We start from the raw sequence: 23,805 nt of genomic DNA on the forward strand, positions 1-23,805 counted from the left end.
CAGCTCCATCCCAGAGCAATCAAGGCCGACCAATGCCGTAAAGCCCTTCCACACTCACATCCCTAATGACTGTCTATGTGCTTTTAAATAGATAGAGTGTCCATGTCTCTCACTGGGTTCAGTAGAAGGCCCTTTTTTTTTTTTTTTTTTTTAATGTGGCACGGAGATTTCTCCATCGATTTATATTGCTACTATAAAATTATAAGACAAGTGTTAAATCTGCCATTAAAGGGCTCATTAAAGTCTGTAATTGCCACACTGGATAGCGTCCTGTCATTTGTTATTGTTACCATTACAGGATGTCTTAGAGTAAGTACACCATGGTGCCAGGAGGCTGGGAACTGACCTGCTTCTAGTCCATGACTATAAAAATCTGAATCCTTCCTTTCTATCAAAGATGAGGCACTAAGAGTTGTGCTTGTGCTTTGCTTGCAACCCTTGATGCTTCTTCAACTGAGGATGAGAAAAGAACAAGAAAATACATTCTTTTCTTTATTCATCTCACAAGTGGCCATATGCACTTGGAGCAGCTTGTCCATACGAGGCAAGAAAACATTTTGTTACTTCACTCCGAAGATAGATCAATCTGCATCATAGTTCTGAAATAACCAAGCGCAAGACTCAAAGCAGCCCCGCTGACAAACACAAGCCACGAAAGCTCAAAGGACACTGTCTGAAATGGGCGATTCTGCAGTTCAGACTGCAACTTTGACAACAGTTGAAGTCGAGAGGTTCTGTTCTCATCACTATGCTTCAGCTTGCTTCTCTCGTTGCTTGCTGGGTCAGGAAACATGAGCTCAGCACCTTGGACTCTCCCTCGGACATGCAGGGAATGGCCTTGTCAGCACAATAGGAGGACGGTTTCTTCAGTGGTCCACTCATTGAGCATGCAAGATGCGTTGCACCATGTACAGAAATCTTTCTGCAGTATAGTTTGCAAAGAGCACTATGAAAAGACCTGAAGGACACTGTGCACAGTGTAACATCAGAACAAACCTTCTGTGTGGTTTGGATCTCTCATAGTTCTACTTCCAATCAGCGATGGGTAAAGATAAGCCACCCCAGGGGTCTCTGTGGTTTACCTCCACTCAGTGCTCTCATCATCAAATACAGCTCTGATCAAGTGATTACATGAGTGCTGCATGGGTGGAAGCCTGAGAAGGATGGGCCACGCTCTCCTTTTGTGCTTGGAGCCCCAGGCGGTAAGCGCAGAGAAAGAGAAAGGTGAGGACAAGGCAAAGGATACTTCAAATGACAGTTCACTGACAGCAAGATTAATGACCCGACGCGCAAAGGTCTGGAGCTGCGCGGCCATTTGATAAGACACCCCGGATCCCCTCCACCACCTGGCCACAGTCCACATATACCAAAGTCCAGTGGATTTCAATGCCCTTTAATGAGCAGCGCTGGCAAATGATACTGTCCTTCACACTGCTGTCTATGCCAGCAACTAATCTAGATAATTTGATACTGTACAACAAACAGAAAGGAAAAAAGACACGTCAGAGATTGTGAGGGGCAGTTATCTATGGAAATTTGTGGGTGCAAGTGTGGGCGAGTGGACTGAAATGTGTGTGTGCGTTGTGCAATTTATGAGCAGAAAAGAGGTAAGTGGACAGGTTGAAGGCCTCTTCAGAGCTGTTGCTCATATGGAAATGAGCAATAATGAAGTCAACACTGTCAACTTTGCATCTCTCTGCTCTGTCATAGTGATAAAGGGCACTAGAGGTAATTAATTTCAGTCAAAGCACTGAAGGCCAGAGAAACGATGTCACGGAGGCTCAAGAGGCCGTATTGTGCAGTTGTCGAGTTTCATGGTCTCGCAAATCTGTCACAATTCTTTATACATTGTCCACATATCCATTTACACGTTCATTTAAGAAAACCAGAGTATTGCAGCCATTTCGAAATCTCTGTGACTACACGCAAAACACTAATCCAAGATTACACAAGAATTATGCATAAGCAGCCTTTGTGCAATGCCCTAAATCGTCACACGTCTCATTAGACACTGTATCTGGGTATAAATTCATTCTTTCCATCCTTCAGCACGACAGCGGCCTATGAAACCATCAAAGCAGCCTTTGTTTCTTTACACCCGGCTATTATCTATCAGCGTGTCATGAGCCACAACAGCCCATTGATTGATGACACATGAGAAGGTCACATGTATGATCTGATGTGTGTAATTATTTCATAAATAACTGTAATCGGACTGACAGCATCCAAGTCTATTTACTTGTGAATGTTGTCAGTGGGAGCCTTTAGGTCCTATGGGTTGAAGGGAGAGGATTACTGAATTTGGAGGCCAGGCCAACACCTTGTGCTGTTCTTCATGTTTTTTTCTGAGTTGTTCTTAAACCAGTTTTGTGTGTGTGTCTGTAGCAGGCTGCATCCTGCTGGGGAGTGTCATTGCTATGGGGTTTGGGGCGCCTGGTCTGGTCTATGTGGGTGGTACATTTTTAAGTAACATCCACACGAATGCCAGGTCCCAAAATTTCCCAGCAGAACACTGAATTGACACAAGATGGTCATCACATGCTAGTAGTTTTAATGTTGTGGCTGATCGGTGTATAGTATACTATAGTATGTACTATCTTACAAAATCCCAAATATATTTGTTTCAGTACATTTCCTCTGTGTTCTTTTTCTGCACTGCAACTTAACAGACTACACAAAATGGAATTCAGTAAAAAAATACTGCATTTAGAAAGTATCTATAACATCTGATAAGTTGCATTTTCTACATATATGTATCATTTTTCGAATGCATTTTTCCACCGAAAATAGTTGTGTAGATTTTTTCGCCCATCACTTAAATTGAAATTGATCCCTTCCCGGGGCAGAAGGAACAATTAAGCTTCTATTAACTCTCTCAATCACTGGACTTGTGAGTGTTGTATAAAGACACTTGAAAAAACTATATTAGAAGTCATTGTGTGATGTGGAAAAGATTTCACTGGTGATCTCACAACTTGGGGGAGCACAGTGGAGCAGCACCAGAAGGTTCTGGTTCCAATCCTCTAAAGCATAAATGGTAATAGGTAACAGATGGATGGATCTCGGAACTTCCAAGAAGCTTGTAAACATTTTATGGTCTAGTTTTGAGGCTGGAACCTCCAGCATTTAAGTGCATTGGGCCAGTAATGGTTGTGTGGTTGCAGGGGACTCAGGTTTGGTCCAATGTTCAATCACCTGGTCGGTGAATTGAACTGGTCAGAAATGACCAAATAAGCACCATTAACGTGCTATCAAAGCTTTTAAGCCGTATAAACCTATGTCTAACACTAACGTTATGGCAATAAAATGCTTGTGAAGGATATACCAACATGTCGTTTTGAATAGCAGCTGTTCACGGGGCACTGTAACCTTCAAGCTACGCCTTGTGCAATCAACTCCACGGAGCAGATAAAAGTGAATGCTGAGTACACAGCTGCACTTGTGCAGCAAAGCCTGAAGGTGTGACAGACACAGGCTATAAAACTCGGCAAAGAACAGCAAGACAGTAGAGGCAGCCCTGTTCTCTTTCACCCTTGCGCTCAGAAACATGACATTAATATGAGGCGGGAAGAGGCAGAGAGCGAGGGGGTGGGGGAAGTGCGCCATATGGATTCGACGGGAAGGAGGGAAAGAAAGGCATAGAGCAGAAAATCTGACACTTAACATAAGTCACCTGAAAGCAGCCAGGGGTCTACCAGCATCATCACCATCAAGCTGTCAACACAGGTGTGCTGGTTGTTCGGTGTGTTTTTGCGCATGCGAGTGTATTTACTGTACGTCCGATTGGTTGGATGAGGGCTGCCTTGTCTGGAATGCTGTGCCCCAGATGTGTACGTTTAACCCCCCCACACTTGACTCTGTCATAGGTCTCCTCATCCAGGCAATCGCAGACAGACAGAGGCCAACGTCCTCTCGGCATCCTTGAGCGCCTGTGATGGGCACCCAGCCAGTGACTGATCACCCACTCGTTCCCTCGTGTCAGCACTTTCGCTCATCCCGCTCGTCATCAATGCTCCGCGGCAATAAAACCAATGTCAACCCGCTCCTTGTGAAGTTCACGTGGAGAGATAAGGGAAGAAAATCTTGCACGGGCTTTTTGTTCCTAATTAATTTCCCCGCTGCCTTTGTTCACGCCGTTTTCTGGGTGACATTTAATGCTGACATCATGCTAATCTAATGTTTCCCTGCCCCGATTTCAGCATTCATTAGGAACTGTCGCCTCTTTATAGTCAAGTGTGTGTGTGTGTGTTTCTAGATAGAAATAATTGATCAGGTGAGGCCTTCCTGAAGCAACAGGAGCACCTCGTTTGTTAATTAAAGCTGCATGCGCCCGCTGTAAACATTAGGAAAATGGGGCTGTATATCAGGCTTATTACCTGGACATGATCATCAGTGCAATTACTTTGTCCAGGGAAATCTCTTATAGCTCATCAAGCGGAGGTTTAGCTGCTGCTAATACCACCTGGTCTGTATGCCTCATGTCATCCGGACGAAGAAAATATTTTATTCTTTTTCTGTCCATAGGAGAGTGGTAAAGATGGGTAAAGATAGTACCTACTTACTCTGTACTGTGTACAACTATTTTGTGTGTATATATATATATATTCTATTTTTTATACAGCCTCTATGTATGCTGTTGCACACTGCAATTTCCCTATTGCATGACAAATAAAGGTTTTCTAACTCTAATTCTTCACAAGTTGTATAGAAGTTTAGAAGGATAAACATTAAGGAAAATGATATAAAAGTTTTTCAGCCATAATTTAAATCAGGGGATGAGACAGACCAGTTTTATTTTTTCAAATCTTTCTGTTTACTTACTATTACAGTATATCAAAACAGTCAGTGCGTGTGCAATAGGCAGCTGAGTGCTGGAGCTGAGAGTACCCCCGAGAGATTATGAGGAGGCTGTAGGTGGGAGCAACATTAAGAGGAGATAAGGGAAACTCATAAAATAGCAACATTTCATTTCCTAAAAACACAACAGAAACCGAGGCTTCCTGAAATATCACCCCGTCACCGCGGGGCTCGGTTATCGTTTCTGTGAAAGGAAGGGCCGACCAGTATCTCACAGGCCGCTTTGGCCGGGACGCGGCCGCTGGCACGGAGGAAAAACCTTTCGAGGAAAGACTAGGAGACGACGGCGTCTTGTAAAATGCTGCTGACTAGCGAGTAATTCCTGCCAATACAGACGTAACAACCTAAAAATGCGGGAGCACTCTTTTTAAGACTCTGTCCACGTTCTCTCCAGGCACCTGGCCTCTTTCTTTACAAGTGCAAAACCTTACACACACACACACACACACAGCACCTGACCACAGGCTGTATAAAAGGAGTAGACTTCATGTGGCCTCCAATGCAAAGTGCTTTAATTCGGTATTCATTTGTAGTGGCCTGCAGCCTTCAACCCGTCTCAGTGCAAAGCAAAGTCCGATCTATAAAAGTCTAAAAGAAAATGATTCTACTTCCACTTGATTTATTACCTCAATAAATAATATCCTAATGAAGTTGGGGTCTTAGTCTCTAGTTTCACATTGTATTCACTACAGCACGATGTTCATTTTGTGAATTTATAGTAAAATACACTGAAACAATAAATCAATATATATTTTTTGAATTCTTTACTTAAAGGTAAAGAAGTCTTTACATAAATTCCATAGAGCAGAGTGGAAGGTTTTCCTCATAGTGTACGTTTCACCTTTCCTAAGTATGATGAGTGGTATAATATAATATTTATACAAAAAAAAAGTTATTAAATCAGCTCAGTCATTATATAATCCATCACCACAGAAGGGCACCGACGAACGATTCTACAGGTGGATCCACTTCCCTGGAGGTTGCGGTTTTCAATTAGAAAGAGCCTTTAAAAAAAAAAAAAAAAATGAAGCCAAGTACCCTTCTTCCTCATCGATTGTCCGCACGTCTGCGCCTCTGTGTCTCAGGGCAGCAGACACCAAAGTGACGGAGACAAAAGGCAGTTTGAGGATTAATTCAGCGCTCACGTCTTCTTTCAGGAGCCTTTCACATGCAAAACACCGGGCTGCGCAGGAGCCGGGCAGAAGGGGACGCTGACAATTACAGCCTCGCATTCAGCCAGCGGTGGAGACTCACTCTTCAGTCTGATTGACAAATGAAAGAACTCAAATAGCCTCCATTTAAAATGGCGACTTGCCAGAATAGGGGGATCATCTCCAATATCTTGTCTCAAATGGGAAAAGGAAAAGGCAGAGATGAGCGTGCATGGGAAATTGAGCTCACAATTCAGCGCTTCACAAAGACCGCGCGCGAAATACCCAGTGGTACAAGCGGGGGCGTCAAAGCTCAAACTCAACGAAAGATCAAGGCTGAGCAGCGACTTTCAAGGAGGATTCGCATCAAGCTGTTCCTCCACCTAAATCTAAATACTTTTCATCCTGCACTAACAACATAATCATGCACATAAACAAGGGGAGCGTAAATGCACACAAACATGCATTCCGGGTGAGCCAAAACTGCCTTGTCCGTGAAGTGAAAATCAACAAAATTGGTCTGGAGAGTCTCTGTAGGTGATTTCTGCAGAGGCAAACGAGGTATTCATTTTCCCGCTGGGCATGCAGACACATAGATTTCCAATCATGGCGGTTGCTCAATTTAGTCTGCCAGTTCTTCAGTAGGCCCAATCTACACAGCGGAGTGCCGCATCCAAATCAACAGTTTGAGGAGGCGGATGCCTGTTGAGCGCCTCGTCACATGTGAGACCCGAGTGAGACATGACGAGGTTTTTCTTGCCGTTCGAATAAGTCGTTTGTTGCCCTTCCAATTCAGATGTGCAGACCCGTGGGAATAAAACGGTAATGCAAAGAGGGGTTTTAGGTGGAAAAACACTTCTAAGTGACATCTTGGAAAAAATAACAAAATATATAGATATATATAGAACAGAAAAGGACAACATCTGGATTAAATAAAAGGGAGCAGTTATTCTGTTTATCTTGAGCAGAACTTACACTATAATATGCATGAACAAAAGGTAGCAAGAAAGAATAATTCTAAGTGCCGTGCGCCCGAGATGCAGGTAGCCAGAGTAGACACAACACAGGTATATAAATAACAAGTACTTGTGTCTGAGAGCACAAACAGCTGCAGGGGAGTGCAGCGCGCCGTCGTATGCGCACGAACGGGCTTCTTTAATGGAGAGAGGGATGTGAGGAGAAATTCATTTGCGAGATGACACTCTCCTGCGGGCCCACGGCGCGAACCCCCATGAGAGGGATGCTGCGGCTCGGGGCTCGGAGGAGGATTTGGGGGGGCGGGGGAAGTGGGCGGGGGGGGATCGGGGCAACGTGCGGCGTGGTCGCGCGCGTGCGAGGGGGCAGCTTGAGGAATGGGCCGAGAAGACGCGGAGGCGCCCGTGTCGCGTCTCTGTGGAAATCAACGGACTCAGTTGCATGCGCATTCACGCGTGGACGCACGCGCGCTCACAGCGGACAAAGGGAAGGCAGCTAATGTGGAAAAAATGTGCAGGAACAGACAACCTTTTCAAACCTCCAGCTGAGTCATACTGTATGAATATTCAAAGGGAAACCACTATTTTGCCGCTTGAAGGATGTTCTGAATTAGATTAATAAAAGCCTTAAAACAAGGTTCAGCATGCCTGTGAGGCTGCAGACGCACTTGTAGGTGCTAATGATCTCCAAATTACTCAGCGGATTTTATGATGACATTACACATAGCGTTTTTTTCGCTTAAGCTACAATCGTCTGCAATGACTTTCACGCGCTTGGCACAGCTTCTGACGCGATCAAAGTTTTTTTGCAGCCTCATTACGGCGCAGCCATTTTATTTTCTTTTGTGCTCTCTGTCTCCAAAATGAAGTGCGACCTGAACTAAATCTCTCATTCCCCTCGGAATAATTTTCTCACAGATCGAACCTGTAACAGTCGCGAGCCGAGGTTCAAGGTGAAGTCACGCTGGATACATGCCAAGGTGTGAAATAAAGTAAACGGCACACCGAAGCTCAGGACATCAAATTTCAAGCCTGAGAGAAGAAAAGGAGAAAAATCGTCGGTGGCTGTGCACGGAGACCCCGCTGACACACACAAACACACACACGCCTCCGTGGTACAAAGAGGAAAAAAAATTAAAAAATGAGGAGAATAATAATAATAAAACAAATGCTCAAATCTCCTGAAGCAGAGTTTTCATCATTAAATGACGGCCCGAGGGTGGAGGGAGCGTGATGGGGAAACACTGGCTTGTGCCCCTGCTCTGTAATTAAATGGTGGCCGGATGGAGTGAGAGGCAGGGACATGATAAGCGCTGGGCTCTGTGCCCCAGGACAGAGCAAAAGTGTCAGATGCTTCCAACAATATGGTTATCAGTGACAAAAGTTGCTTCTTCTTTATTGTGTGTGTGTGTGTGTGTGTGCAAATACAAAGATGGCAGATGGACTGTTACAGTTTCCTGGTGGAATCACCGCAGGCTCTCAAACACAAAAAAAAAAGTACACATGGAAAACTTCCTGAGAGCAAAAAATGCGCGTGGACTACACATGATCGGAAAAACGCTCAATTAGACGGGTAACAATGAAGCCAAAATATATTAAAATGTGACAGCATGTTCTATATTCAGTCTCCGAGAAACACAAAATGACTCCCGACGCTTGATTCAAGCCTCGTTTGCACCTTAATGAAGAGTTTAGTTACAGTCCCAACAATTGCAGGAACAATTGTGATTCCATTAAATAGAAGACATTTTGCTCCCCGAGCACTGTTACTCTCATATATCCTACTTTATGTAGTGTAGAGGCACGTTAAACCAACCAGCAAACACTTTTGTTCTTGATTTATTTACCTAAATGCACAAAAGAAATAAAAGAGTGTGGGGGGAAAAAAAAGTCGGAAAATGAGAATAATTTGGTCTGACAAGTGCTACAACCACAGAACAACAATTCCAGCTGACAAGACTGAGATTGGTTTGCAAAAACTCCACAGAGCAGAGGCTTAGAGTTGGTTTCTTTGACAAAGCTTTTTAATATCTCTTAATGGAATGAATGATGTCACTAAGTTGTGTCGTTCTCCAAAAGAAAAAAAAAGTCCAGTCAGAAGAGTTTTATATATAAAATGACGAGTCTTTCCTTTTTATAGGGATATAAGAGAAGAAAAAAAAACCACAGTGATGAAATGAGGAGTTTTTTCACCTAAATACAATTATGGGGCATTTTGCAAAGTGCTGTACAAAGCAATAGAAAATAACTCTTGAGAGCTGGCAAAGAGAGAACTAGGCCGAGTTTTAATGACTGGGTATTTCAAATTTTGACTTTTTCATTGGTAAAAAGCTTTTTCTAGGCTTTGCCAGGCCAAGACCGTTGCATCGCTGCCAGTCAGGTTTTGAATTCCCTCTCGACGCAGATTGAAGATGACCACGCTCCGCCCTGAAAAACGACTGCGACTCCGCGGAGTCATGCGACGGATGCTAAAGCGGGGGCCCCCTTCATTTTTCTGGCTTTAGCTTCAAATTAAATCAGACATCAGAAACGACCTTCAGACATCAGCGGAGCCAATATGCTGACTAGGATGCACCGCGGAAAAAGGGCAGCGATCAAGATTTATGGAGTGGGGCTACGGTGTGTGTCAGGAGTGATACGTGTGTCATCAACGGTGAAATGAAATGTCAAATTAGTTTGCATGTGGGGGTTGTTTCAGCTCATCAACGTGAATGCTCCGATGGCTGTTTGTACACAAGATCTGGAGACAAAGAAAAACTGCAGTCAAATGAGACCCAGAGCGAGAGAATGAAAGAAAAAGTGCGAGTGTCAAAGAGGGTGCTTATAGTGCAGAACACTAATAAGGAGAGCGTCAGCAGGACGGCGGCAGCAGATCCATTCTCCTCCGGGCTCCATCTTGGCAGTACCTGTTATAAACTTCCTCTGCCGTCTTGCACAATTGGTTCTGTAATTTAAAAAGGTCAGCATGGCTCCTGTGTAATTCAATACTCTCATGGTGCTGTATTAACCACATATTTAATCACCCTCAGGGTGGTGTGCAAGCTGAATACTGAATGTAAAGGGAAGTGGTGGCACCCACGGTAAAACACGGAGCCTGGCTCTCTCACATCACACATGCAGTATATGATCCACAGGATGCGGAGGAGCACTTCATCCACAAAAAAATGTTTTTTGTGGTTCCAAAGCAAATATCTGAAGTAAGGCAATCAACAAACAAAACTCATAAAATGAAATTGTGTTTAAAAGTTTCTTGCACAATGAGTGAATAAACTGCATCAATCCAACTTGCAGTATTTCACTTTTTGAGGTTTAGGCGTCTGCAAACGCAATTAAAGGCGGGTTCACCAGTGAAATCAGTGTAGGAAGACTAAACTAAAATCTCTGTGTTTGCCTCCTCCCACCATGAGAAAATATGAGACACCTGTTGAGGATTCAGGGAAATTGATGAGACTTCAGCCAAACAAAACCGAGCGAATTACGCCGAGCAGAGTGTACTGTATAATCTATAAACTGAAGACTCGCACATGGGCTTCAATAGATCATTTTTCATCCTCAGAATGAAGAACAGCGCTTTTACCGGCACGTCTCTCTTAATAAACACAACAATAAAGATTAAGGATCTCATGACAATGTGAGCAATTCCCAGGAAGGAATCTGGTCCAGTGAGTACAATTACTTTTGAGCAATGTTTTATCTGTACAGCGCTATTATGGTTAAATAGCAGAGGTTTGACATCCACACTGTTTTAATCTATCTTACTGATACAGTTAGTTAGCAGATACCCTGGAAATTGTGCTCTGTGTTTCTATAGCACCTACAGAATAGTAAAGGTTATGAGGTTATGGCGTATCTACACAGAAGGCACCTCATCTTTCACTTCTGCTTTCTCACATTTTATGACTCTGATATGACCCTCAGACTCTGTACGCGCCGCTAAACATGGGTTCACTCAGTGCGATGATAGTACCAGCAACGTGTGGGCATCACCTCGGTTTGAAACTTCCTCACCAGAAGGCAGCTGGATTCTGACTAGAATAATGATGACACCAGCTGAGTTTCCATTACAGTTTTTCGCAAAATACAAGCGATGAAGTACAATTGCCCTTTTTATGCGTTTCCATTGAAAGGTGTTTTGCAAATGAGCTAACATCTCATAATTCTCTTAAATTCTCATGACGCAAGACTTCACTTTGAGGAAATAGACTTCAATATTCATTTCCATTGCACTTTTGTGATAAAGTTTTATATCAATATGTCTGAAAAACCACCTCACGATAGCATAAAAGCATTTTAGCTTTAGATATCTGAAAGGTTTGTTTTTTTAAATATAGATGTGTCCATTACCAGTTTTTTATTGCAATATTTGGCTTTTGCGCATTTCTAGGGGTAATGGAAACTCAACTGACATCATAACTGGGTGTGTACTAAACCTGTGTGAACAAACAAGTAAAAGTGGAGATTAAGTGGTTTGTCAGTATTGGACGTCTGCTGACTTTCAGCTGACAACGCAAAGCCCCTACTCAGAAAAGCAAAATGCTGAAGAGATGGCAAAGGCCAAACGATTGCCAAAGTTAGAATCCTAAAAGATTTTTGAGAGGAGATGATTTATTTGTAATCCTTAGGACTGAAGTTAACAAACTGATCAAGCTACACCCGATGAAAGATTGAGATCAGGGAACGTCAGGCACACCTCTCAACCATCCCTCACACATCCAACGTTAACCACACATACCTCTACATGGTAGGGCACTACTCTTTTGCCAGGGTTACTGGGATGTTGCCTGTCAATCTGGCAAATGTTAACACAGAATCCTCTCAAAAAGAAATCAGGGAGTCATTGCATTTGGAAACTGTCGGTATTTACTTTAAGGCGTAGGAAACAAAAGACCTGTCAGTCATAAAGTATGCAAAGAAATAAAAAAAATAAAAAATCAGAGCTATGACATTTCTCTCTCCCTGAGAAGACGCCTCGTACTGGTGGAATGTTCTCCACACCGAGTTCTGACATCCTTCTCTGTTTTCTGTCAGTGTAGCTGAACACATTGCTTGAGGCGCCAAGTACCTTACGTAAGAGAGAATGTCTATTTGCAAATTTTTGTTCCTAGCACCGATACACTTGCAGGTACGGTATTCTGCACTTGAAATTCTTGTGGGTATCGCCTTGTATCTCCTCGGCTATAAGAGATGAGAAAACCCCTTAGTTACAGCAACCCAATTCCATCAGTGTTAAGCAGAAATGTCAATTCGCCCCAAGCTCGATTCAATCCTAATATTGGTCTAACTGCTGCAAGTCAAGCTCCGAGAATGTGATTGAAAGCATTTTTGCAAAGGTAGTGATCCCTCACCCACACACACACACACACACAGACACACACACACACACACACAGACACATACCATTAAAGTAGAGTACGAGGAGCCACATGCTGCCCTCTGCTTGACAAGTAAATTGCTTCCTAGATGGTGTTGGCAAAAGAAAATTCAGAGAAAAAGAAGGTGGTGGCATGAACACGGTTAAAGAAAATGAATGAGAGCTGAAAGGCAAATAGAAAGAGGCAGAGAAGCCAAAATAAGTAGGCAACAGAAAGCGGCGAATGTGAAATGCTCCGCTAAGCAGGACGGTATGAACCCGTCCTCCGTCTGATAAGAAGTGGAAAAAGAGGAGAAATCAACATTGTGTAACTGAGACGACTGTCAATTGTGGTGATAACAGATGCACAGAGTGGAAATCCCTCTCTCATGTCAGACAGCCGCCCTGTCTCAGAAGAGAAGACCGAACCACGTTAAAACTAGCAAATCTAAATATATATAGTGTTCAAGATGATTAGATTAATTAAAACTGGGATAATTTTGGAAAAGAATTCCTATTAAGAAAACCTATTAAGAAAACCTATTAAAGTGCACACTATCTGCACTCATTTCTAACTTGATGACAAAACATAATGGCATACGGCTGTAGGCACAGATACCAGACAGGAAGTGATCAACTGACTGAAGCCGAAGTCAAGAACGATTCACGTCTACGTCTACCTTCCCACTTATACTGCCCATCTAAGTACATTCTTCCACAGCTGATGAAGCTGCCACTGAAACCCTCCAAAGAGTTTAAATTCCCAAATGAAGAAATAAGACACATTTGTACCTTGTATATATAAATGTACCACACAAACTACTTGAGCGTTCTTGATATTACCTGTGCAGCATCCAACGAAGCCAGACAAAGGCTCAAACAAAACTGTAGAGGTGGCTGAGAACTCACAGAAGTTTTTTTTAAATGTTCAATTTATTGTAGTCATTCTATTCTTCTCCTAGCTTAATAGTGAGGAGCGTATCTCAGCATGACGCTAAGACAGTCTCGTGAATCGTCTCGAAACAGTCGGGCAATTAAGTCAAACTTCTCAGTTCCAAGCTTTTTTTTAGTTATCAGATTTTCCCGAGGAAGGTGCTCATAAAATCTTTTGTCAAAAGCAAAAAACTTCCGCTGTGCGGCGAGAAAAATGAAGCAATTTTTGTGCGAAAATGAGCACTCGGGCTCTGGGGGTTTTGCATTCGCGTGTCAACAATGAATCACTGAAGCTAGAGCGCCGGTGTCAAGCATACAATAGTCAGACAAACACACGGACTGACAGACGCTGGTAAATCATGACGACGGAGGTGGATCATCACTGATGGGTGGACATGCTAATGTAGAGTCACATGAAAATGTCTTACCTGGAGCTAAAGGAACCTCTTGGCCGTTAGCCAGTCTGAGCAGAACCATTATGAAGAGGGGCGTGGCCCCTGACCTTGTGCCACGCATTATGATGCTCACTGCCCTGGCATCACTTGACATCAAACTGTGGAAAGAGATACAAATGAAACAGTAAAATACATGTGAATGGAACTGCTCTCTTTTCACAGGGCTGCAGGATAATTAGATATTCAATTTAATGTGCAAATTAACAATACAATAAAGTAGAGTGAGGGAGAAAAGAAGACATGGCCACGATACATAGAACTTCCCATTTCTAATGCCATTTCAAAAGCATTAGTGTATGCAAAGCAGCTTTCACGACCAAACGATTCACAATTCTCTAAAGAGTGCCTTTAAATTGTAATTGCGCTACATTTGAATCCATAATTTATAATCCTCGCCGAGTTCAGTGTTTGAATGCTAAGAAGACTGCACATCGACTTTCTCTGCTGCTAAACCCCGACCCGGCATCTCAGTGTGTTCCCACACCCACAACGAACGCCTCCGTGTCAAATTGATTTCAGACAGGTGAGACAAAAGCGTCCAAGTTTAGTGGCGTGTAAGAGACGGCGCCGCCGTGCAGACATCACCTGTGCAAAGTGACAGGGACCGTCTGTAGCGTGCAGGAAAAAAAAAATCGGAGGCTTCTCCGGATCAGCCATCTGTGGAACAACCTGTTCACCCTTGTTTGATTACATCCAGCAGACCAGGCAGCCTCGGCTGCTTCATCTCCAGGTCTTTCTCCATCTCTCGCTCTCTCAGACTCCTCTCCCTGCACTGCCATGCACTGTGATTTTCTCTTTGCCGTCCCCTTTCCCAGGCATGACATACTCCTTGAATTGGATATGCTTCGGCAAAAACATGATGGACTGGCTTTATCATAAATTCCGAGGCACCACAGGGGTGACCGGGGCTCTACAAGCCTTTGCATCTTCAGCGATGATGAAGAGCATATAGCGTCGCCTTTTGACGGTCAAAAGGTATGCGATAATGACAAAGAACCTTTTTTTGCAACGCTACCAATGCCCAGAAAGATTTTGCACTGTACAACACATTTGTATTATATTCTCCATCCAATCATATGTTAAATGGCCATTAATTCTTCCAAACAACTTTTTTTTTTATTTATTTAAGTCATGCAATACCAAATGGGCCAACTATGTGTCACTTATTACTGGAAGCTCTGTATTTTTTCACTCTCCAGTCTATTATATGTTTCCAGGAAAGAGAAGACACAAGCATACCAATTTACCCCCCTCCAACACCTTCCAATCTTATCTTCAGACACTCAATGGACACTCTCGCGCCACTTTATATGCATTTCCTGGTTTCAGAATTCCAAGAGCCACAAAAAAAAGGCTCTATCATATCTCAGCCATGGGGATCAGTGGTTAATAACTTCACCTCATTCCTCGAGTGTCAGTCAAAGAATTATGCGTTTGGACTATTGCTCCATTTGCATATGAGGATCACAATTCCCGGCTAATTGTCTGATAAAGAAGTCCTTGTTGTATGACTGAAACCTGAACCAGGATCCCGGGCGAGCTGCGGACTAGGTTCCCCCATTTTTTTGTCTTGATAATTGCGTCAGATAAACACGGCATCGTCCTCTTGCAGGCAATCTGATAAATACCCAATTACCAGTGGTGGGATGGCTGTGAAAAGTGGGCGCCGGGGGTTTTCGGTTTGTGAATGTTGGATACATGGCAGCGAGATGGCCTCCTCAACCCACAAGCGAGCGGGAAGCGGGATCCGTAATTCAACTGATCACGCTGTTCCATTTGATTAATGAACGGGCAGATTACAGATAAAGAAGATTTATCTGGGCCCTGCCTCCTGGAAACCACAAAACATGCATGTGAAGATGCATCTCGCTCCGATCAATGGCTATTTCTCTGTACTCATTATTAAAACCGCTTCCATCAAAGGAAATGAGCATGTTTTACAAGACCTGATTCAGCGGCTTCCTCTATGTTCACCACAAATTCAGTTGGAGAGGAATGAAAGGCCCTTATTGTCTCTCTTTATCTGACTCAATGACTGGCAAATGGATTTAAGCCAATTAATCAGGCAGTGACAAGAAGATTCGCTGCTGGCTCACTGACCAACTCTCACAAAAGACAGGAACCATCAGCAGAACACTCAGTGCCCACAAATTAATTTCTCAATGTCAATCAAAACCTGTGGTTTCTAACCGCGACACATCCACATGACTGAAGCGCTTCAGAAATCAGACAGACATCAGACAGATTGCGGGTGACACATAATTTGCACCACAGATGAAAACATAGAGAACTTTTTCTCATCTCGCAAATGACACAAGTTTTGTGATGAACTAATGAGATGCGATAGCGTGCGTCATACACTTAAACAAGGCTCAGGTGAAATGTCTAAATAGAGGCTTTGCAGGTAGCTAAAGGAGAAGCTAATTGGACACCTTTGAGGATAAGAATGAACTTCACATTACCTCTGGCTGGGACCTCTACTTGCCACTTCTTAATCTATTTCCCTTTCATCCTCCACTGCTCTGCTTCTTAAGGGGCACATTCTCAAACCAACAAAACAAAAGTTTGAGGACAGAGGCGGGAGCTAAAACTGTAAAATACAGTTAAAGGAGTTGAAAAACCGATCAAGGCCGCGCGTGTCTCACTCATCCTGGCTTGTTTTGCATTCGCATTTTCTCTGAGATCATCACGCGGCTAACAACGTGAGTTAGCAAAATCAACTGGGTATTGACAAAATTCCCCACTTGCGTTTCTTCCAGCAGTGTTTTCTTGCTGAGGGAGGCTTCCTGTAAGGTAAATGTGGGGTTATTTTGGCACACAACACCAGTAAATTAACCATCAGCCAGTCATGATTTCGCTTATTCAGACTGCTGAGTATTAGCGTCACTGAGACACTTCAGGATGCGCTTTGACTAGAACGAGGACAGATGAGTATTGTCCCTAATCGCTGACATTTCTTCTAGTTTATACGGCATCATTTTGCCATTTGTCCTGTGCTTTGCATTGCACAATTATAAGTAAGTAACTTAGATGTTCACAGTCTATATATATATATATATATATATATTCTGCACCGTTAATAAATAATAATAATACATTTTATTTATAATGCCCGTTTTATCAAAGGATCTCAAAGGGCGCTGTTAGTACTCAGACACCCACAAAGACATACACCGATGAGGCATAACACTATGACCAACTTCATACTATTGCGTAGGTCTCCTCCTTGTGTCTTCAAACTGTTATGTTTGAGAATGGACATGGGTTTTCTGGGGGAGGGTGTCTGGAAACAGGATGACACTGTTTTTCTATTTAAATAACTAATAACTATGTACTACTGAACTGGTCAAAAATTACACACCGACAGGTGCATGTGACACCAACTGAATTAAAGGGTCTTGGTGCATGGACACAACACACCTGCAGATCTCATTAAGCGCGGTCTGCCGTGTTGTGCCATGTCAGCGTCATGGCGTTGATGGATAGTTTCTGCGGCTCTCCAGCACTCCGTTCCCTATGTCACTACGGCTACTCCTTCCTCATAAAAATGCCAACACTGGATTAAGCATCTCACATTCACATTATGCACTTTCACTTCATTACAATAAAAGGATTAACCTTCCTGGGATCGGGGAAAGTGATCTGTGGGGAGGGTGGCCGACATGTAGCTGAACTGTCCTTCCCCCTTTGTGTAAATCACATCTCCTGCGCTCCTTCAAGTCCAGCTACTAATCACACGCGCGCATACACTCCTGCGGGGACCACAGCACCAGGCTGTGGCAACACAGAGGGACGGGAAACAAATCTAAAGCCATTATGACGCCCTGCAGTTGACTTACATAATAGCATATGCTCCATCCATTCCACGGGGATAGACTGTCTCGCTTTCCGTTCATTGCTTCAATTGTTTTTAACGGTGGAAACTATTCCAGAGAGTGTTTCTTATAGCCTGGATAGAGGGTCCTGCCATAGAAAATTCCTATACTTCAATCAAAGCGAAGGGCGTCTTCATCCGAAACTGACAAAATGAAGACGATATATATGAAAAAAACCCAATTTAGGACAAATTAAAAGAGCCGAAAGCGCTCCAGTGTGACTGAGGAGATGGGCCCGGTCACACGAGGCTTCCCCCGCCGTGATCTGTCTTCCCATGAATGTGATCTGTGATAAATTAAAAGCTGATTATTTCCAGGAGGGAGAAGCCAAGCGCGTGGCCCCCAGCCCCCTCCGCTAGCAGTGATGGATTAGTCCATAACCTGCACTATGGACCTGTCCCCACCGACTGCACAGCCACGGACGCCGCCAGCCTAAGTGCCTCCTATCGAGATGCCATCTCTGACAACTCTTAATTTATTTGAATAAATGCTCCGCTATCTCCTTAAAGGACAATTTCATTCTTTGGGGAGACAGATGGATGGTTCTTTGATTTTTCTGAAGTAGTATTACCATAAAAACATCCAACCCTATTTGTCACCGGTGCAGCGTATAGACATATTTTTGAAGGCTGGATAAAGTAAATAAATTTGTGTGTAAAGAATAACACAAATTTGTTTTCTACGGTCAACAAAATAGACGTGCATTAAATACAAACTTAACTTCATTCGTTTTTGACTCTACCTTATGAACGAGGGCTGGATGTTTGAAAGCTGCTGTATGTTATGTGATCAATTTTGCACCTGCAATGTAATATGTATGAGGAGTAGCATCAATGGTTGAGCACACTGGCTGTTACCCAGGGAGAAATGCCTCTCTGAGAAACAGTATGGCTATAGATATATATACGTTTTGTGTGTGAGCTCAGGTGAACCGTCCATGAGCCTCCACTGAAGCCTGAGGTTTTTACATTATGGCCCCATTCTCATGTGTCTGAACCATTTTCCCCGGGTCGGCATCATTTGGACGGCGCGCGGCGTAATTTGTCTGCAGTGATTGGGTCTGCCTGGGTGGGAACAAAGGCGGTCAGCCGGGCCATTGTGTCCTTTTGTGTCCCATATGTCAGAAGTCTGCTACACAAACAATGCAGCAACTGCCAAGAGCACAACAGTCATTATCTGCTGTAGAATCACTGTCATTATCCCGCCGCAATCATAACTCTAATTACAAAAGTTGCATTGTAAGCAGGTGGATTATGCAATGTTAATTACACGTGCACAATGCGGCAAGCGCATGTTCAAATGCCACTCGCCGTTGTGCCCCGCACAAAAGCGGCACGCGTTTCAGCCGCTGCCATATGCAAAGCGACGCCAAGTCCCTTGATGGCCGCCTTGATCCCCTCACGGTACAATCGCACGACTCTTGTCATTACGAATATTTCATTATTAATCGTTGTAATAAATCACCCTTAATCTGACAGAATATGCGCGTGCGTGTGTAGTTTTGACTAATGAACCACATCGCATAAACTGGTCCATCTCTTAATTCAAATATAATCTACACCATCGCCAGGAGGAAGTAGGTATTTTACAAGACTCAAACACTTTTTCTTTTTTTCTCCATTCTCAAGGCACCACTTCCCATGTTCCTGCATATAGATACTTCATTGACCTCTCGCATAAGATTCTCAGCTTTAAAATCAGTCACAGACACCAACAGGCACCGAAACATACTAAAGGGCTATACTGTGCGTACAAAAATGTCCAGATAAAACCGATTAAAACTTGATAAAGGCTGGCTCACATATGTACTAACCTCAGTTTTAAATGGCAAGCAGCTCACCATAACTGATGATATGTTTAATGCTCACTAATGCAGCAGAAGTGTTGCATTGTTCTTTCGTATCATCAGACCCCAAAAAGCGTTTGAAAGATGTGCGTTAATAAAACCTCAAGGATTTTGTAAAGGCAAGACAGACACGGTATGTGTTCCCCGAAGCACAGCAAAGCTGGCTTTTTCGCATTCATCATCATAAGGGTGCACTTTACCAACCCACTCTGGCAAATTAAATCCTCAGAATAATACCTCCATCATTGCTGTATTTCTGTGCTCTGACTCAAGCATTTATCTGGCTTTGGAAAGCAGCGCTGCACAGCCTGCCAACTCGCAAAGACCTGAAACCATGGGGCAATAAAAAGTGACATCAGCAATGGGAAAGTTAATAGTGTGTTTCAGATGCACTTTCTGGAGGACAGGAGCACCAGGGGTTTCATTCACTGTAAGTGATAGAGGCTGGCAATCTCCTTCTGCCACACGCATGCCCTTATGAATTTCAACCCGCTCTGTGTAATAACTTATAAATAGGTGATGCTTCCAGAGGGGTTTATGAGACACAGTGTAATGCCCGGGCATCCGCAGCATTTACAGTCTGTGTACAGATCATAGTAACAGCTTGTTTTCCTCATTCGTCTATTCAACGCGATGTCTGATTGCAGCAAAACCGAAGCTCTCTTGTGCCGCACGCGGGGATATGTGTCACGCTGGTGCCTGCGAGAGGCTGTTTTTGACTCCACGAGCCTATTTCTAACTTTGCAGAGCTCATTGCAGCACAGCTGTCAGAGAACGCCTCAAGCTGAATAAACAGAATATAGCGGCGCGGAGACACAGCGAAGACAACATGACTGCGGGCGTCTGTTTCAAATTGGGCCACAGGCACATTTTTCATCTGTTTCTTCCGCGCTGCATGTTCCCTCGCTCGTTTAGAATCTGACACACTTCTCACGCTTCTTGCCTTTGTGCTGAATTATATTATGTCATTTGTCTTTACGGCTAAAGTTAACCTGGTTGTCATCGGAGCAAATGCGTGACGGCTAATTCTGCAAAGAGGGGCAGAATGAAAGATCCTTTACTCAACGTTCTGATTCACAACACAGCGTTGTAAAGCTATTTCTGCAACACCAATTTGGATCCATATTTATTAAATGTAAGGAATTATGCATAACGTAGGAGCAAAAGCAATGGCTTTAATTCATGAGCAAGACAAATTTATTAAGTCATTTACCGTGACTCATAGCAAAGCTCAAGAGAGGCATCAGGATTTACCCTACATCAAACAAAATGAAAGGAATGAATCTGCTGGAGAGGAGGTTGGGGTGGATGGTTGGGTCAACTTAACATCTTCGTTTAGCTTTTAAAACACTTTCTATAAACCTAAATAAGGTGCTTTGGTACCTAAACATAACTAAATTTTAACCATGCTGCCTTACTTTATGTTTTTTGCGATATCTGGTGCTCTTTTACTGGAATATGTTATATTTCAAGATACATAACGTGGGTTATTTTCACTTGCAGCAGCTGATTTGCAATCCCCGACATCCAGAGTACTCCGAAGAACTTCCAGTGATACTTTTCTGTCCGTCGTTCCGAAAATGGAAGCGACCCAGAGGTGTGAAATTGATGCACCTCTTTCTTCCCTCGCCAACATTCAGACCACTGGCCCCCGACAATTCATAGTGGTAGAAATTCATGCTCCAGCAGACAGCAGACAAAGATCAAATGTGCGATATGAGACGTGAAAACTATACAGGGATAAACAGCGGCAGCTGCACCGGATCGCCACGGAGCAGGAAAGGAGCGGTGGGGAAAATAAAAACAGGTAGATAATGAGAACACAGTGGGTTTGCGCTGTCTCGCTGCTGACAGACAGGAGCAGCGGTCCTGAACGTGTACGTGGTTCAACAAGCTTCTGACATGGTGAGCCCTTCTCCTTGGGACTGTCAGCCTTCAGCAGAGCACATCATCTCTCCATGAGGATTTCATCACATTAGCCTAAGCCGGGTGCACAGATAGTAGCAGGAGCAGCAGCAACAGCAGCAGCAGCAGCAGCAGCAGCTATGGTGTATCATCCACAGGCAGACACACAATCACCAATTAGAGCTATCACACACACTATAATTAGCAAGACTGACTGATTTGAGCTTGTGTAAAATGTATTCATATTATCCCGATTACAAATAAGCACATTCATCTAATTAGCTCGCGTAGCTCACAAGCTTAATTAAAGTTAATACATTATGATACCCTAAAATCCAGAGATTACAATGCTCCAAGGTTCTAGTTAATTAGAGTATTCATACGTTGACAGACAGAGATCCCAGGCTCCATTTCACTCAGCCAATTAAAACGGAGGGTCAAAGTGGAGGAAAACTTTGTTTCTTCTACTTCTGAGATCTTTCTACGAGCGTCTGTAAATGAGAGTCGAGAAACACTCCTGTTCTTCTGCCACAATATCTTTCTCCTCTCTCCTATTATCCCTATCTTGTACCAGCCAAATCAAATTGGCAGTTACAGAGCTTGTCATCCAAAAAAAAAAAAAAAAAGCTACAATTTGAGAGTTTGTTTGCAGAAATATTACAAAAAGCCCCTTTTTTTTCCAGATGCCTCTCTGACTGTCAAAATGCTAAAAATTGACTTTGCACTCTCGTGCTCCACAACGCCGTATTAACATGAAGTGCCTCATTACAGTATTGCACTCACACCAGGGCGGCTCTGTTATTAATGGCGGGGTGTATCTGGAACAAAAGCTCCGGCGTTAATTTGTTGTCAGGGTCGGGACATAAATCAGAAAGAGCAGAATACGTCCTCCCGAGATGCTTCCCTTGTTTCTCTTAGTCTGGTCCTCTCAAGTGCGGGTAACGCCCACACTCTAACAGACAGAAAAAAAAAAAAAAAACACACACGTATGCTCGCACACAAACCAAAATCTACACTGTGCTTCACACGAGGACAAAGATATCAATAGACTAAAATCTCCACCTCCGTGAAGACAGTGAGCCTCATTATATAGAGAAAACATGTGATTTGACGGTTGCAAAACTTTCCCCGTTATCAAATTTTACACCTAAAAGCACAGTTTGGTGTTTTGATAAGTGTATTTGCTTTCAGTGACTAAGGGCTTTGCAAACACAAGCCACTACAGTTTGGATCTGACTGGCTTTAAAAAGCTGTTTAGGTCTCGATTGATTTCAGGACTCATTTCCTTTAAAAATAAATAAAACATGACTGAGCCCTTCGCTCCTTCAGAACATTTGTGTGAAAAGAAGATTATTTTCAATAATATAGTTTTGAGAGGAGAAAAAAAAAAAAAACAAAGAATAGCAAAGCGAAAGAATAAAAAAAAGGGTTACACAAGGTTTCCACAGGGTTACAACATTTCCATTCATCTTTCCACATTTTCCCCTTTTTGGTGTCGCTGGCTGTTACTGTGGCAACAGAGGACACATGGCTTTATACAGTCTCAGTCTTTATTTTAATCAATTTTTGTCAAACTGTCTAAGATTAATTAGATTAGTCAGCAGCTAGTTAGCGTAGCATCACGGGCTACAGCTTTAACAAGTCCACCAACTAGCTGAAGGTACTTGAAGTACCTGTGGTTTTGGGAGGTGGATTTTGGTACCATCAGACAGAATACGTTTTTTTTTTTTAATATCTCCTGCTTTTGAAATTAAAGGCTATATCAGGTATATTTCTCCAAACATCCTATTATTCATTCTAGTGTCTGTGATGTTGTCTTTGTAACATCAAGTAATGATGGTCAACAGGTGAGAAACAGTCCAGAGTCAGAGAAAATGAGATGGAGGGCATTAGGTTCAGAGTTCCTATATTTCTCTTCAGTGGCTGGACAAGTGATCCAGTGCATTATTTATCGATTGCCTATGTTCTGTAGGAACAATGCACATAGCTGAACACTGCTGTAAATGTAAAAGTGCATTTGTTTTTTTTTTATTTATTTGTTTGTTTTTTTTGCCTTGGTCAAGGCCAGATAAGCAATACTACAACAGAAAAGCCTGCAAGTAACTCAAGAAACAACAACACAAGCATTTTTTTTTATGTTGATGTCTGGTAACTACTTACTCTGGACTGTGTACATCCCTGTGCAACAACCGACAATCATTAGGTGTTTGCAATGCAATACTTTATGTTGCAGTTCAATGCTTTTTGTATATATGCCAATACTTGTACATTGTTTTATTCTATTTTTTTTATTATTTATCTTTTACAAAGTCCACTACATTCTTGTTATTTCTCTTCCCCTATGTATACTGCTGCAAACTCCAATTTGCCCATTGTGGGACAAATAAAGGTTTTCTTATTCTAAATCTAAATAATGTGGTATCACATTAACAAGGTGCATGATGGAGAAATAACTTTAT

At 43.0% G+C, this 23,805-nt stretch overlaps 1 protein-coding gene across 5 annotated transcripts in view; it reads right to left on the bottom strand.

Moving 5' to 3' along the window:
• Nucleotides 1–23,805, bottom strand: part of robo1 (roundabout, axon guidance receptor, homolog 1 (Drosophila)) — a 207,573-nt gene that overhangs the window by 173,653 nt on the left and 10,115 nt on the right. For all 5 annotated transcript variants that reach the window (XM_047593832.1, XM_047593828.1, XM_047593825.1 and 2 more), the window contains exon 2: nucleotides 13,694–13,818. In XM_047593832.1, coding sequence (XP_047449788.1) covers nucleotides 13,694–13,818 — 125 coding nt within the window. The remainder of the gene's footprint in view (nucleotides 1–13,693; nucleotides 13,819–23,805) is intronic.

Source organism: Mugil cephalus, chromosome 9, assembly GCF_022458985.1.
Source record: "Mugil cephalus isolate CIBA_MC_2020 chromosome 9, CIBA_Mcephalus_1.1, whole genome shotgun sequence".
NCBI classification, from domain to species: Eukaryota; Metazoa; Chordata; class Actinopteri; order Mugiliformes; family Mugilidae; genus Mugil; species Mugil cephalus.